Below are 17,233 nucleotides of genomic sequence, written 5' to 3' on the forward strand. Positions count from 1 at the left end.
GGCAGTATTATGTTTGAGTCCTCTGTTATTTTTCTATGTGAAATGATTGTAGAAATCCAGTTAGGATCAGATAAAAGCAGAGTGAAATAGATGGCTTTTCTGTTGTTTTTGCATTTTTAATGGTAGAACAACTCAGTGTCTTGATCAGAAATAAATGGCTTTTTCTTTCAGTAATTTGTTAAATGTGTATCCTGTCTAACTGCTGGATCTGTAAAAGTAACTGGAAGCTTTAATGTTGTATACGTTCTTATATTTCAAAGCTTAATGGTCATGCTGTGAATTACACAAGAATTTGCATCACAGTTGCCAAAAATATGTTTATTTATTGACTAACATTGTGTAGCAGCATAATTTATATGGGAAAACAAAATTATTTTAACTTAAATGCTAAAGGATGAAATCACAAAGTTAAATGTTAAGCATCTATCTGTACTTCAAGAAGTGTTGTATCAGCAGTAACCAGAATTGTGTATAGTAAAATATCTTATCCTGGATGTTTGTATGTGTATAGGAATGCTGTCAGTAGGGAATAAACCTTCTCTAGGCAGCACCAAGTGGGCTTTTGTATAATGATGAACACGTTCTTGAGCAATCTGTGTTTGTGATTCCTAGGTGCACTTGAAGCCAAGGAGTGTAACAAAATGTTAGGACTGGTATTACTTTTCTGTAACCCCCCCTTTTTTTTTCCCAATTAAATTTATCCCCATGTATCTTTTCTCTGTCAGTACTTTTCATTTCCTTGATGTCATTTGAGTTCATAGGGGAGTAAAAGGCACAGATTTCATTTTGTATCAGAAGGCAAAAATTGGTCAAGTTTTATATGGGGCATGTAAAACAGGGAACTTAATGCTTGGCATTTTCCTGTTCCCACCTACAGCTGAAGCTATGTTGTTAATCATTATTTTCAGAATTTCAAGCTGAAGTTCCTCTTATTGCATGAGAAGGAAGAATATTGGAAGATTTCTGCTCACTTTTCATTCCTACCAATACTTGTACCTTCAGTTTATCATTTGTCTGCTAGGGGTCAGTGTTCATCTCCACAAAGCCCAGTTAGTTCCAAATCTGCTCAGCTGCAGGGGAGTAAAATACAGATGTGAAATTAAATATTTTTTTCCAACTAATTTTACTGCATATCGTTTTGTATGGCTTGTGATGAGAGATCTGATTCAGTGTGAGTTCCATTGGTAAAGCATCTGACAATGCAGTGGGTGCATTAGAATGCCAAGAGCCACGTTTGGGGTGGGAGCACACAGTGAGTGCTCAGTGGTTCCCTCATTCATTTGTTATGTTCTTATTGTCATTTCCTCTAGGCAGGAAAACTTGCTATTGATAGAGGCTGGGCAATCAATGTAGGTGAGTACAAAGGGAAATTGGTAGTAAATGATACTTAATAATATGTTTTTAAAGTCATTATTTTCATTCAGTATGATGTATATTCTGCTTATAATAAAGTGACTGGATTGTGTTTAACTGAAAGAAACTTTAAACAGAAAAAAAAAAGAGGATTAAGTACTGGATTTGTTCTCATAGCCACTATCATCCATGTTGCAGTTTTATAACGAAATAAAATGTTTGCTGATAGGAAGAAGATAACCAGGTAAAGATATGATATTTATACACAGTGTGTGGATTGTAGAAGTGAGAACGAAATGAGGAAAAAGGTGATCAGAGTATATGGGAATATTTCAGTAAAATATTCCTTTAAATTATGCATAAGTTTGAATAGATCTTGTTAGCTGTGCTGTATGCATATAACACCAGACCAAGGGATTGGTTGACATGCTGTACAGTTGACTTTACCAGTTGGTCTATTTTTGGCTGTGCAGTTCTTTCTGAAAAAGGCTTAAGTGAAGAAATGGTGAAGAATATAAATCTGCACCCTTACTCATGTCAAAATAGTGATGCAAAAACAGTAAGCTATTGAACTAATGGTTTGTCATTGACCCAATGTTCAGCATGTAAAAGACTTTCAGTGTATCAGGCAAATGCAGAGGACGTGCTAATTGACTTCATTAGAATTTGCTGCCTGGAGATACATGATCCAAGTGCACTTCTGGGAGGACGTGAACTTTCAAAACAATGTGCTTTGTCACATAGGTACCACATCATGTCTGTCCTTCTCTGCTGCTGGTGTAGTTGCTAGATGACCATTGCTTTCAAACTGTGCATGTGCTGGTCCTTTACATGGTGGCCTGATTCATACAGGAACTCCATGAGATGTTTAGAGTTGCTTGGTGAGGGATCGGTGGCTCTAAATGAGATATTTCATAAAGGGGGAAAAAAATGCCTGCTGTAACCGAACTCTTAGTAAAGACTATGGGAGTTCCCTGGTATCTAGCTTTTTACCCATCAAAATTTTTATGTTTAGGGGGTGGTTTTCATCATTGTTCAAGTGATAAAGGTGGCGGATTTTGTGCGTATGCTGATATCACACTGGCTATTAAGGTAAGAAATACTATTTTGAGAGTATTTTCTACTGTTTGTGCAAATGGAAGAATGTTCCAGAAATTCATGAGTACTAATTTTATCACAGTGAGAAAAAATGAAACATCTGGAGATGGGTAGGAATAGGAAAATGATGCGGTATTTAATGTTACAAAGCACAGTGCATAAGCAGCTATTAAGTGGAAGGAAAGAGATACGGGGTCAGAGTTATGAATGGAAATACAAACTGGTACAATTGCATTAATAACATATTCCTGCAGGTTGAAAAAAAGCAAGCTAAAGCAGACTGTCTTGTAGTATCTGCATTGATACTTAGCCCAGTCTCGCAATTGAACCTGCAAATTCCATGTGAGTTTTGGTGCTTATAATGGAGATTTACACAGAGAAGGAAATCTTATCTTCAAATCAAGCTGCTCTATGCAGTCCTCAGAGTGGTTCAAATTCATGAATAAAAATGTGAATGTGTCCAAAAGAATCACTGAATTTGAATGAATGCATGTGCTATTTAGCTGTTGAAAGGCTGAAGCAGGAGCTTTCTGCAATTAGAGCTTATTTTTATCAAGTGCCCTGTGGTGTATTTGTATACTAGAATATTTATAAAATATCAGTGATAATCAAAACATAAGTCCTAATGATTGCAGCACACCAAATGACAGAACACCCTAATTTCTGTATACTGTAATTTGCAGAAAGCAATCCACACTGTTCTGATTTCTCTATCGTTAAAATACAGATCGAGAAATTATAGCGGGTAGCAGTTGATACAAAACCTTTACATTTTTTATGACATCTATATTAAAATAGTAATTTGGCAAAGTCGTAAGATCAAAAGAATGAAGAAAGCATGTTTTCTATTTGCAGACATGGAATAACAGATGAATTCTCTTAGTAGTTTTATAGAGCTGGATGCCATCAGTGGAGTAGTTCTGCCTTCCTGCTGTTAAGCCTCGCCTGTGCTATCATTTGTGTCTCAGGAAATGAGCTCCTCACCATTTCAGGGTCTATGCATCTCTTGCTTCACCCTGTCCTAACACATGAACACATGGTCATTGCTGTTGCTGTCTCTGACAGCACCAGTGCCACAATCAGCTTTATAATCCCTAGCTGAACCAGTCCCATGCCTGGTTGGAGTGGGATGCAGAGACTTGCTACCTGTGCATAGGTTTTTATTATATAGTTACAGTATTTGAAATCACTTAGCCCTTTATTTGGTGAATGAGATTACGTGCATGACATTAAAAGTGAAACAATAATACACTGTGCAAGCTTCAAGCCTTCAGTTTATCTATCACCTAACTTCATAGCTGACTCTCTTTGTTTGTTTACCTCTCCAGTTCTTATTTGAAAGAGTACCAGGGGTGTCTAAAGCCACAATTATTGATCTGGATGCTCACCAGGTGAGTAACTTTGCTGTATTTAGTACTGTTTTGATAGAACTACAAGCGTGTGATGCAGACCACCTTTTTAGTCGTGGTAACATGAAATATTAACTCATGGGATCCAAAGTTAATCATAGGGGGTAAAACTGATAACATTTTAGTTGTTTTATTACTTTATGTTCCAATGGGCTGTTAAGCCAGTTCAATAAAATTAAACTGAGTTGCAGCTCCATCATGTGGCTAGATATAAAAATAGTTTTCAATTGCTACTGATCTGTAGCATAACAGTCTGAAGAGCAGTTTGGGTTCCCAGAAGAAAGAAAAATCACTTATAAGGAAACGACAATTGGTTCAGCTGCCTGGTCATTGCAGCAGCCTTCTCAGGAGGTGAATTTGACCTTCAGTGTTGGAATGGAAAGATTGTCTTCAAGCTAGTGATGTAAATAATGCATCTCTCTTCCCTGGTAGACTGAGAGCAAATCTTGTCTTTAGGAGGATTTCCAAAATAAATCCCAAAAGGAAGGAAATAGTATTTTTAGAAAAGCAGCTAATGTGCTGAAATTACATCCAATCTAAAGCATTGAAGATTTTTGTGAATAAACCACTGCAGAGAGGAAGCCTGATGGCTGCAGAAGTGTTCCGTCTTCTCTCAGTTCTCTTTTCTGCAAGTTAAGGCGTCCTAAAATAGCCAAAAAACAAAGGCATATCTTATGCAGCAAAAAGATGCTTCAAGTTTCCCATTCTGTCTGGGTACTTCCATCAAATAGATGCCTCAGGTTTTGTCATTTTTTTTGTTTGTTTCTTCAGTGTTAAATTTTTGTTCTTTCTTTTTAAAAGATTTCTTGGAATGCATTTGTGTATTTGGCTGTCATGCCTATGACCTCAGCCAACATGTTAAATTGCCCCTTTCTGTAATTGTTTCTTTCCTTGGGAAATAGGAGGTGTGTGGAGTTCTAGCTCAGCAGGTGCTTCTTAAGCGTGCAGACATTCTCATCCTGTGAGTGTCCCAGTTCTTGGCATGTTTGAGTTTTACTGTTTATAAGAAAATGGTTTACCCAGAGGCTCTTGTGTTCCTAGATTTATATCAGTAACAGTTTCTTTGTGGACCAAGTGGGCTGAAGAAGTAAGTAGGCGTTGCCTAAAGAAATAAGTATTGTAGTATCCTATTCCCCTTATTGCTTGTATTGACTAGCTTTAGCCCATTGTTTCTGTGTGTGTTTTTCTTGTGTTGTTTCCAGTGGAGGAAGTCATAACAGAAATATAGGTTAAGTACTTGCTGGGAAAGATTACAAAATGAACATAAATGTCTGAAGTATTGAGAATATATCTGGAATTCTGTTTCTGTGGTTTAAATGAAATCACTCATGAATATATTGAGAGTGAGGGAATGGGTCCTCTATGATGCACTGATTTAGATGAAATCATCTCGGGGATTATTGTGAAAGGATAATTGTACTAGTTGAAAAAAGTCTACATGAGAGACAAAAGAATGCTATTCAGAGATGGGGGAAGGAGGAAGTACTCAGAATCTGTTTTCTTTTGAGAATCTACCTTTTCACCTGACACGACTTAGTAGGGAATTTGTGGTGTTAAACAGTAGAATGTTAAACTATTACATTGCTTATTTAGTGTTTGTAATGTTTCCAGTGACTGCTTATATATATCACCAAGACTTGAGTTATCAGGAAAACTGCAGCCTGTTATTTTATCCTTATACAAGTCTGTAAGTATCCTTGCAGCAGAATTCTATTCTGAGCACTGGAATTTATCTTTCCAGTTGTATAAAAATGTATCTGTTCTGCAGTCTTGGCCACAATTGCATTTGTGATGCTGCTAAAAGCAATTATCTTCTAATTTTCACTTCGTATTTCACATACAAGAGAAAAAATATATTGTAATTACCTTCACAGAGATAGTAGGATGTTGATTTTGATAATACCTGCAGTCTTCGGGCTCATGCTGTCAAAGCCCACAAGATTCTATACCTGAAAATAGCCTTCAAGACCATAAATAAGGGATGTCGTGGGAGTTTTGAATAGTCTTTGTAGTCTTGATTATGTTAGAATCTGCATATTATGGTTCTGTGTGAGTGTGCTAGAAAGAACTAACTCTAAATTTCCTTCAGGGAAATGGCCATGAGAGGGACTTCATGAATGATCAGAGAGTGTATATCATGGATGCGTACAATAGGTATATTTATCCAGGAGATGGATTTGCTAAACGTAAGTATAATTGAGGTTCATGTTCTGAATGTGAAAGAATGACTATTATTTAGTAACTTTTTCACTTACTGATAAGTTTTCTTGCAACAGTGTTATCTTTTCTTTCCTTCATGTAGAACGTAATACTTTCAATGGTTTTTCTGTGTGTCAGAATAGTGTTTTGCCTTGCTTTGAGAATGAAGTGCCTTCCTTCATTTCTACACTGAATGCAAGATGTGGGATTGGGTAGACTGGGCAGTGGGAGAAGCATAAACATACCTTTATTTCACTGATGTTAAACAAGGAAAGCATTAAAAAAAAAGTACTCAGCACTCACTAGGCAATAAGTATCATCATGTGTTGGATTACTCATGCACACTGTGATTAGTTCAGATTTAGAGTTAAGCATAACTGCCTGAAAGCAAACAGAACTAGAATTTATAAGCTTCTGTTTCTTTCTACTGCCTCCCCAACTCCCCCTTTCTATTTTTAATGCCTTATTGTGAGTGTTTAAAATAATTTGATTTAAATTAAGAATAGATGTTTGCTCCTACAGGGTAAGAACATTAAATTGAAGATGCTTGGGGCAAAGCTATATCTTGTTATACATAAAGCAATTCACATGAATTCATGATATCTTGCTGTTAAATTTCTAATGTTGAGATAAAAGTAAAACATCTTAATTTCTTAGTAATATTTATATTGTGGATTTCTTTTTCTCTGCAGTAGCGATTTGGTGTTCTCTTTTCATTATGTTTTATTTAGGTTCCTTCTTAAATTTATTCTTTTTATGATTTCTTTGCTGATCTCTGAATGGTCCTGTAGATAAGTTGTTTTTCATCAATGTTTTGCAATTGTGATTTAGGGAGACTTTTTTTTTCTTCTGCTTTGAATTCTGTCTTCAGTGGAATTTTTTTCAAGGTCGCTGTGCTTACATTTGATACAAAAACAAGTATTTGAAAAATGTTCTTTAACTGAAGCAAATGCACTGCATTTACTTTGTTCAATAACACAAACATTTCAGGTGCCATAAAACGGAAGGTGGAGTTGGAGTGGGGTACAGAGGATACAGAATACCTTCAGAAGGTACATACTCACGTGGAAGGAGCATTAAATGAATTAAAACCTGACATTATTGTTTATAACGCTGGAACTGATATTCTGGATGGCGATCCATTGGGAGGACTTGCTATTTCACCTCAGGTTTGTATAACACTAAAATACATTGAGACTTTCACTATTCACCAAATACTGGGGTTGGTGCTAAGAGTGAATTGCTTGTGGTAGTTTGTTAGATGAAAGTAAGGCATGTACTTCACAGTAAACCTGAACATTCTTCTGTTGTATATATATGCATCCATTGCTCAACATATGTTTTTTTATACATCAGTTCTTGATTCAGTTTCTTCATGTGCCTGTTTAAGTATCATTCACTTTCTCTCTAAAATATACCCATACTGAACATACAGATAGTGTTCAGGCAGATGTATATATCACACTGCACCTAGATTGTTTTTTCCCTGTATGGTCATTCTCTTGCATCTGGTTCTTTCTATTTCCTTTGCCCCTGATACTCATGCAATCCATTTAACATTTTTGTCATTTGTGCTTGGTATGCATCTTAGCACTTAATTTCCTCTGTAGCACTTCTGACTGTTTTAAATGTCTCTTTTGATGTCTCCCATGTCTAGCAGTCTTGTGCAACCTATTTGTTATTTTTAACAAATGAAGAGTTTGTGGGGTTTTTTTTCACGGTTTCCCTATTCTTTTTTATAGAACGATCACATCCTTTTTCAGCTCAGTTTAGCTTTTCCCCCGGCTTAGTTTAGATTTAAGTTTTCATTTGTCCTGTGTAGCTGCATAGAGGTCTTCACCTTCTCAATATCATAACAGATATGCTTTTCTCAAAATATGAAATTCTATAGCTCTCACGTTTCCTCTTTTTTTTAATGATGCTTTCCCTGTCAGTTCTTCAGTTCTTTGTCCCATTTTTCACATTTGATTCTCTTTCATTGTCTACCAGTTTGATACAGACTTTCTTGAACTCATGGAACCCCTTCTAATGAAGCAAGCCCTCAGTCTGTTCTGTTTTTCAGTACTTTAGTTCTCAAACAGTCTTCCACAAAACTAGTTTCTTGTTAGTTTATTTCCTTTCTGATTCAGCTCCTCATTCTTATTGTCTCCATCACCAGGTGGTCTATTCTTGCTCTCCAATTGCCTCCAGATACCTTAGTGAGCCTGGGACAGAAGGATTTAGGAACTCGTTGGTATTTCCAGGTTTTCCTTTGACTGTGTGAAAGTTCCTCTGACAAAGGGAAGGAGCTTTGGGAGGAAACTGCCGCCAAGTGATAAATGAAAAACACTTTGACATGCCCTTTAAATTTTTTCTCTGCCATATGTTCTTTGTCAAGAACAGTGAGTTGTTGTACCTGTTGGTTGCTGTTTATATGAAATGTCACTAAAATAATCATTTCACCTTCCCTCCATCTTTGCAAGAAGAGGTGAAAGGCAATGTGTGCCATTTCTTTGTGTGACCGCTGTTTCAGACATGTGATGGAGAACATTTTCTGAACTGAGGGCAGGGTTTCTTTTCTCTCTGATCTTGTTGGCTTAGGAATGATTAATATGTTTCACCAAGTTTGAAATCCTAGCCTAGTGGAACTGCCAAAACTGAAGACATTGAGCATGGATAGTTCATCTCTTCAAGGCTAAACAATCCAGTTGTCAGTTGTGGATGCTGTTTCTGTTTTAAAGTCTTGCTGCGGTGTTAGTTGTATTCAAAATGTGCCTCCGCACTATAGCCAGAAAATGTGATGCATAGCAGGTCTCTCTCTTAGCTTTGTTCATAAATTGCAAGTGTAGTAGGCTGTCATCTTCAGTTCTTATGTTCTTTTCTGGTACCATGCAGATGCTGGGAGTAAACCCATGTCTTTTTCTCAGAGCACCCAGTGGAGATTTTGGAGGATTTGCTGAGGCAGTTCTGCTCCCATGAGCAGTGACTGCTCCCAGTTCTCCTTCAGGACAGCATTTTCTGCATCCACTGCTTGCTCCCTAGACATGTACAGCACGTTCTGTAACTCCGTTACTTGCTCTTAGGATCTGTTCCCAATATATTTCTTTAGTTTTCTATGTCTTGGTTTTCATTTGTTAGTGCTTGTGCCCATTATTATTTTACTGGGCTGTGTCAAACTAACAAAATTAGTATTTCATGGTTTTGCAAAATGTTTTTCAGCTACACTTTTGAATTTTCCATTTGTTTGTGGATGTTTTTTTGTAACTTCCTAATATCTCATGGGCAAGAATTCTTATAAGAATTTATAGTAGGCAACTTCTGTCTGTTGGATCCTCTAAAATTAAGACAAAGTTTTAGGATTTGCTGTTTTTGTTGTGTTTCTGTCTTTTGTGTTTGTTTGTTTGTTTGTTTTTTTAAAGGCTTACAAGTGTAATGTCTCTAACAGAGGCTTTTAAAGTAATTTGATGTTCCTGGTATAAAATATAAGGCTGAATTACTTGTTAAGCATCTCATACTGCAAATCCATAAGCCAGCGACTAGGTCTGTTAGAATTAAAATACCATATTGTATCTCTTCAGTTTTTTGTAACTGTTGTAACCATGCAGGGAATCGTGAAGAGAGATGAAGTTGTGTTCAGGGCTGCCAGAAGCCGTGGAATCCCAATCTTGATGGTAACGTCTGGAGGCTACCAGAAGAGGACTGCCCGGATTATTGCTGATTCTATCCTCAATTTGCACAACCTGGGGCTTATTGACAAGGAGCTAGCAACCAGTGCAGCTGAAAATCCCAAAGTAGAACAGATGATTAGGGACTCTGTAACAGACTTAACCAATTTATCACTGCAGTGATGGTTAATAAGTTTTTTCCTTAGATTCAGAAGTTTAGGAGCAGGAAGTTTCCACATTATCAGAGTTAATATAAGAAATTCACAAAGGACTCAACTTGCCTGTAAAAATAACCTAGTACAGACAACAGACGGTTGCGGATTCTGTGTTTAACTTCTGAAGCTGTCTTGAGCAAAGGCAATAAATCCTTTTAAGCTAATTGAGATGTACTCAAGAGTACCTTATTTCAGTTTATAATGTTACTGTAGAAAGCTTTAATTGCTTCCTATTGTTGTAGATTGTCCACTATGTTGAAAGAACTATATGGTTGGACTGTTCGAGGCCTGTTTGGTGGTATGGTTCAGACAGTGGCTGGAGTAATCTGCACTAAACTTATCGGTATTGTTCTTAGATACTGTTCTTAGATACTGCATTCTATTTATTGCTTTTTTAAAAGGTTGTTATAACAGTTCTGTGTGGTCTTCTACTGTCGATTTAACACTCAAGTGCAATAATATGGAGAATAGCCCAGTTGCTTGGCTTTTGAGCCATAGCCTATTAGAATGAACATTTGTTAGTATATATTTTATTCCTATTTACCACAGTGACGTAGATCCTGCTTTTGAATACACTGAAAATAGAATATGAATTGACTTTGGCTTAGTATGCCAATGGGCAGTAAGGGATCAGCAGTAAGTGTGGCTTTTGCCTCTCTTGAAACGAGGCCTGCATTGAAAGGCAGTAGTTCCTATGCATTGTAGTTTGTTTACTCTGACTTCCTATAAAATTAAACCTAACTGTAGTGTTCTGAGAACTATTACAGAAAATGTCATGTAGAACTAGAAATACTTTTTATCACCAACTTGTCATATGTAAGCCTTGAAGAGTAAATTTCAGTATTTTTTTCCAGCCAGTGCTGTTTTTCACTTGCTTGAAGATTACTGGTAGTCATAGCTACAGTCATAGTTGGTAACCACATTGTTCATATTTAGAAATAAAATACTTCTACATTAAGCTAATGTAATAGCCTATATAGGAGGCTCTAGGAGGTACTATGGTATGAGAACAAAATAGTGCATTCAGAATGCAAATTTTTGGTGCATTGACTGTAATGTTTGTTTTTGTTGGTTTATTATGCATTAATTACTGTTTGTAGCACTGGGTCTTAAATATAAATATATATAAATATATAAATATACTAAACTGTATATTTGACAAGAGCTTTCTTAACTTCCAAGTATTCACTGATGTCATGTTCAGGTTTGAGACTTTCTGTGAAGGGACCCTGATGTTTTCCAGCCAGTGGAATTGGTGTATAAGCTATTTAAGGAATGTTTCATTCTAATTAGAATACTTACCTCAGTAATGTCATTTTTAAGTTTATGGTGTTTATTAATTGTTGGAATTTGCACAATTGCTATAAATAGCTGCTTTAAACCAGATTTGGCATATTGCACTAAGCTTGATTTGCAACACGGTTGTTAAAAGGCACTTTTAAATTTCTTACTTTTAGGTGGTCAGAGTACGACTAATGTTGAGATTTATTTTTTCTATACAGTCTGTGTTACTGGAAGATGTTGGTATTCTTTCATATAATTTTTATAGAATTATAAAGGAAATTTCTATGAACTAAAACACTGTAACGGTACATACTGTTTGTGTTAACTTGTTTATTTTACTTTGACTCAGTAAAGATTAAAATAACGTTGAATAATACTGACTGATGTTGCTTTTCACTTATTTTGTCTGTAAACATTTTGGATCAAACACTATTAAAAATGTGCTTTTATTGGTAGTTAAAATGTAGCTGAAACTGTAACTGGTCTCAAGGATGAACAGTACAGTGTTTGTCAACAGCAGAGGACTTCTCTAGCCATTAACATGTTGGCCTCTCAAGTGAAGTTGTAAAGTTGGAGTTTCTATGTCCATAAATGTTATAAGAATCATAAGGTCATCATAAGGTGTTAAAGTTGCTTTTTAATTCCATATTGCATTCTAGAAGTGATGAAACTTTTCAGTTGAATTTAGACTTAGTACTATATGATTAATACAAAATCTCGATACCAGTAGGCAAGGTGCACCAAATAATTTGTTGTGGAAACATCTGCAGGTACCTCAACCATCACAATTCTTAGCTTCTGAGGAAGTGTTTGTGGAACATGAACTAAGTGAGGCTGCTGGAAAGCTGGATAGTAGCAGCTGATGCTGGGAGAAGATGTGGGACTTCTTTTAGTCTGGGGTTTTCTTTTTGCTCGGTTTTCTTGCAATGCATTTTTGACTATAAATTTTCCCATAATAGGGAGGAATATTTCAGAACTGCTGCCTTAATGTATAACAAAATACTTATCCTGAAGAAGGCTGCTCATCTTTCCTAATGAGATGTCAGTTTTGACTCAGATTCTTTAATTAAGAATAGACTTTTCTGATAGCTTATAGAATGAAGGATTTTTTTTTTCAGTCAGCCACGTGTGAAATGTGTTGAAAAACCTGAGGGGTTGATGCTGTTGCCTCTTATCTAACATTTGGCATGGTGAGTTTCACCCCCATCCCCTCACCTCTCTGTTTTACAGTCAATATATAGTGTAGAAGTTGGCAATAAAAGCACTGTGCATTATGTTAAGGCTCACAATGACTGCATTTTGGATATAAATGGTAATATCAATCTCTTTCGCCCTGACTGTGAGTGTATTTTTTGTTTGGATTTTTGGTTTCTTTTTTTGAATACCCTGGATTCTGAAGTTGCAGACTTTTGTCATAAATACAAGGAAGAATTTGAGAAATGCTGTTGTCAGCTATAATAATGCTATGGAGTTAAAGAAAATGAATTGGTAGTCAGCTTATTGTGTGCAGGGCAGGTTCATTGTACAATGAATAATAGCTGTTTGGGCACACAGGTTCCCTACTCCTTGCTGATCCTCACAGCTTGAAGAACCCAATGGTTCTGAAACCTGACCTTTCCCTGCTACTGGAGGAAGCTGCACACCAGTATCTCAGCCCTCTCTTATGCATACAGTGCTTACAATTCTTTTCAGTGCTGGCTGCATACTTTCTGGTGGGCTGTAAAGTGACTCATTTCTTGTACTTCACAAAATATGCTACATAATTGTGTCCTACATACAGCACAGTCACTTTGGGGAGGGCGCTTTGATAAATCCCAATGTTAATAAGTTGATAATCTTGGAAATAGTGATAAGACAAATTAACTGGATTGACAATATTGAACAGGAGGTCACTGTGGTGGGACTGTGGCTCTGTTTTATTTACCTGCTGCAGTTCTGACTTTCCCAACATCTGAGACCAAACTTCTGCCCAGGGATGGAATCAACGCAAAACTTCTGAGGAAAGTGTCAGTGCTGTGATGAGGTTCTCCTTGTTTTATCAGTCCTGCAGTGTTGTGTTTGACCAGCACCATGGTCTGTGGCACACATTTCCTTCTCTTTTCCTCCCTTCAGGATGAGCATTGCAGGTAAATATATACGTTGTCAGATATAGAGCTAGTTACGCATCTCATTAATCAGATCCAGACTTCTGCATCTTGCAGTTGAATGTAACTTTCTTTGAGCTTGACTGGAACAGATTATCTTTATTTTGGAAATCCATGTCTGAGTTATATAAAAATGAGGGAAACAAATCCGAGGCCAGCATAGAAGGATGCTGCTTATCTATACAGCATCTTCAAGTTAGTCCTTAGTAGAGTTGTAACAGATGTGATGCTTTGTAAGAGAGGAAAGATGTCTTTTCTTTCAACTTTTGACATCCTAAGAAAAATTACTATTAATCCTGTTAGCCAAATGTAACTTGTTGTTTTGTCTTTGCTTTTGCCCTTGTATTTACTTAAGCACAGAAGAGATTAAGAAGGATTTAGGGTAATTGCAGAGAGGAGACAAGGAAACTGAAAATTTCCTGAGTAAAAAGCCACAGTGTGCTTTCTTTACACATGATGTTACACTGAGAGCTGTTTTTTGTGTGAATCAGGTAGAATTTTTGTTGTTATCAGATATCAGTATATTTTATTTCACTTTTTTCACATCTTCCATGGTTTCTCTTTGCATTCTTTACTAGTCTTTCCTGAGACTACCACCCATCAACGTTGTAGCTGAGAACATTCAACTACATTTCACAGAGGTAAACATAAAGGCTAAGTAGAATTTGGGTTTAACTGTCTTGGTCCTTAGTAAGTGGCTGCTGGTCACTTACTGAATGGATTCTCAGCAGCAGATAGTATGCAGATATGCTCAGTATATGTGCCTGAGTAAGTGGCATGGATGCACAGCGACTTCTGTTGATAATGCTTTCTGTTTCTGGTTAAGCAGCTTGGTAGGGAATTAGATGTTTACTTCTTGAATAGAAATAATTCATTATAGCTTGTTCAGCAATTGAAAGAGGATTCCATTTTAACTTGATTCCTTTGAGAAGCAAAACAAGTTGACAAACATCAGAAGTAAATGGAGATGTTCTTCCTATGGTACTTCCAAAAACTAGAACGTCTTGGAGTACCACTGTAAATTAGGTTAGTTAGTCTTTGCCAAGACTGCATCCTGTGATAATCAGAGAAGTGCAGATTGATGGAAAGCAGAGAGAAAAAGGAATAGCTGCAGGTGACATGATGCAACTGCATTCTCAAGTTGATATGATAATGCTATGGGTTTAGTAGAAGGAATGGTATAAAATGCAGCCCTGCTCATTGCTTGTAGGCATAAAAAGTGGGCACAGGCTGGATGGTAACATCTCTGAACACTGGGCATCTGATTCTGGTCTCTCTGGTTTCCTACTGTAATGTCGGAATACCTTGCAATTGACACTGCAATAGAGAAATCATTATGGTTATTAATAACCATTCAGATAGTACTGTAAGAAATAGTGAACTCTCTGAATTAGCAAGTAAGATACTGTATTTGATTTGCAAAAAGAGCCTTATTGTGTGGATATTCTTGATATACAGAGGAAGAGGTAACACAAATGATCATTGTAAGCCTTTTCATTTTGGAGCTTGTTGTTTAGTATGTGCAAATTGCTTTCTTTCTATGCTGTTTGCCCAAATGAACAGCGTACACAAGCAGGAATGTGCGAGGCAAGAGTGTAGCCTTCCATGGCAGCATGCTGATTGAATTAAAGAATTTCATGAAGTGTGGCAGCAGGAGTGCTGATGAACTGCAGACATGTTTTTAGAGCTGGCTGTGTTTGCTTGAGAATAATATTAAAGAACTCAAAAAGTTTACCTTATTTTGACCTTGGAAAAGTAAACGTGACTATATGAAGGTTAACAGACTATAGTGGTTATGTTCTCAACAGTATAGTTGCACTAATTCTATCTTATTTGCAAAGACCCGAGGTTTTTGATGTAATGGGTCTACATTGAGAAATAAAGCTGAGTCAGCAAATGAATACAATGAGCTGCATTCAAAACAATTGCCATCTGTGAGGTTTTTTTTGTATCCTTTCCTGTTAAAACTGGAAGGCTGATTTTTCCAAATGCTACAACAGAAATTAGGCATTCCTGCGTTTTAATGTGGCTGCTTTTATGTTGTTCACAACTGCACATGCTGTCTCCCTTTCATACTCTAAAGCTTCCTTAGATTATTTGCTGAAATGAAATATTTTCAGGATACAGGCAAGACTGAGCTTTTATTCTTCCTTAGGGGTAAGCAGTCATTACTTAGGCCTTACTTAATGTTGTCTTAAGTAACTACGTATGTTGTACTTCTATTTGAATGATTTGTTACTAAGGTCAATTTTACCAAGGAGAAAAAGGAGAGGGATGGCAAGGGATAACAGTTATTGCTTGATGAAAAAGAAAAGAAGTAAAGGGGGTGGGGAAAAAAAGCTTCTAAGCTTTAATTCACACAATCTCTTTCCAGATAAGGACAAGGAAAACTTCAGCACCTATGAAGCATTGGCAAGGTCAGTGCTTAGAAAGTTGGGCCTGATTTATTGTGCATTTCTACAACAAGGGCAGTGTTTGGAGGGTTGGATTTGATTTAGTTTTTATCACTGAAGTACTGCCAGGAGAGGAAAAATAAAACTACCGTGCTGTGGATGAGCTGAAATCAATAGTGGTCACACACAAGAGGTATAGTTCTCGTATTTTTAGTTTGTTTTTATTTTGAGGCATGCTCAAAGACCTTGAGATTTTACAGGGCATGGAAAATATAGCAGTAAAATACCATCTTTGAGGTGCAGTGAGTCGATGAGGGTCTGCTTGCTTCCACACTGGACAACAAAATGTATGTACACCTTCAGTCTACTTAGTGTAATCACAGCGTGTTAGAAGCCTGTGTTCTGGAGGTGCATGGCATCCTGCTGGTGACCTACAGTATGGTTGATGGGGGGCACTTGAAAATGTTAATATGCTTTTTTGTTTGTTTTTTGAGCTTTAGCAATGGCTTAAAGAGTGTACAGGGACTCATAGGTTTACTTTAGTTTGCAAATTCACTGTGGGGAGAATAATACCTTTGCTCACTCTTGAGCAGCCACTCAAAAGCTAAAGCTATCTGAAGGCAAAAGTGAGCAGTGCTTTAGGGCACAGACATAGAGAAGACCCAGAGGCCATCAGAGAATGGCAGCTAGTGAAGGTCATTTTAGAATTGAAGTTGATTGTTCTGATGCTTAGAAATGTTCTGGGTTGTTTTTTTGTTGTTGTTTTTCATCTTTCCCTTCCCTTGTTGGCAGCAGCTCAGGTTCACCAAACTGGACTCCTCGTGTATCTGATACTTATGGCTCTGGTTGCATTTCATCTTTCTTCAACTGCTGTAACTGTTTTGCAGTTAACTGCTTGAGTTGGAAGGTTTCCTTACTGGCCATCTAGACCAACTCCCCTGCAATGAGTGGGGACACCTACAGCTCCATCAGATGCTCAGTTGTCTCCAGGAAAGGGGCAACCACTGCCTCTCTGGGCAACCTGTGTCAGTGCCTCATTGCCCTTACTGTAAAAATCTTCCTTATATCCAATCTAAATTTCCTTTAGTTTGAAACCATTTCTCCTTGTCCTGTCACAGGAGACCCTGCTAAGGAGTCTTTGCTATTGGTCTATGTGAGCATATAATTATTTGGCACTGTGTGGTGACTGTTCAGCCAGTTTTTACTGCAAACAAGGATTGTATTTTGTCACCAAGGCGATTTCCTTTACAGCAGTCCCAGGTCCAGCTTATGTCCATAAATCACTGATGTGTAACCAAACCACTGAATTTAGGGAAAAATACAGGCTTTTTTTCCCCCCAGATTTCAAGAGCTCTCCTTGTGTCTGATGAGTTCCAGGACCCGTGTCTGAAAATGATGGCCATCACTCACTCTCTGATTTTATCTTTGTGACAATATTTGATAGGGATAGGGCTCCAAATTAAGCATGGGATGGCTTGTGCTGTGGCTAATTAT

At 37.2% G+C, this 17,233-nt stretch overlaps 1 protein-coding gene across 2 annotated transcripts in view; it reads left to right on the top strand.

Moving 5' to 3' along the window:
- Positions 1-11,578, top strand: part of HDAC11 (histone deacetylase 11) — a 32,595-nt gene extending 21,017 nt beyond the window's left edge. For both annotated transcript variants that reach the window (XM_015874799.1, XM_015874798.1), the window contains exons 5-10: positions 1,311-1,353; positions 2,369-2,445; positions 3,780-3,842; positions 5,950-6,046; positions 7,050-7,228; positions 9,644-11,578. In XM_015874799.1, the coding sequence (XP_015730285.1) occupies positions 1,311-1,353; positions 2,369-2,445; positions 3,780-3,842; positions 5,950-6,046; positions 7,050-7,228; positions 9,644-9,886 (702 nt within the window). In that variant the 3' untranslated portion in view covers positions 9,887-11,578. The remainder of the gene's footprint in view (positions 1-1,310; positions 1,354-2,368; positions 2,446-3,779; positions 3,843-5,949; positions 6,047-7,049; positions 7,229-9,643) is intronic.
- Positions 11,579-17,233: the final 5,655 nt, after the last annotated feature.

Source organism: Coturnix japonica, chromosome 12 (genome assembly GCF_001577835.2).
Source record: "Coturnix japonica isolate 7356 chromosome 12, Coturnix japonica 2.1, whole genome shotgun sequence".
In the NCBI taxonomy this organism is placed as follows: domain Eukaryota; kingdom Metazoa; phylum Chordata; class Aves; order Galliformes; family Phasianidae; genus Coturnix; species Coturnix japonica.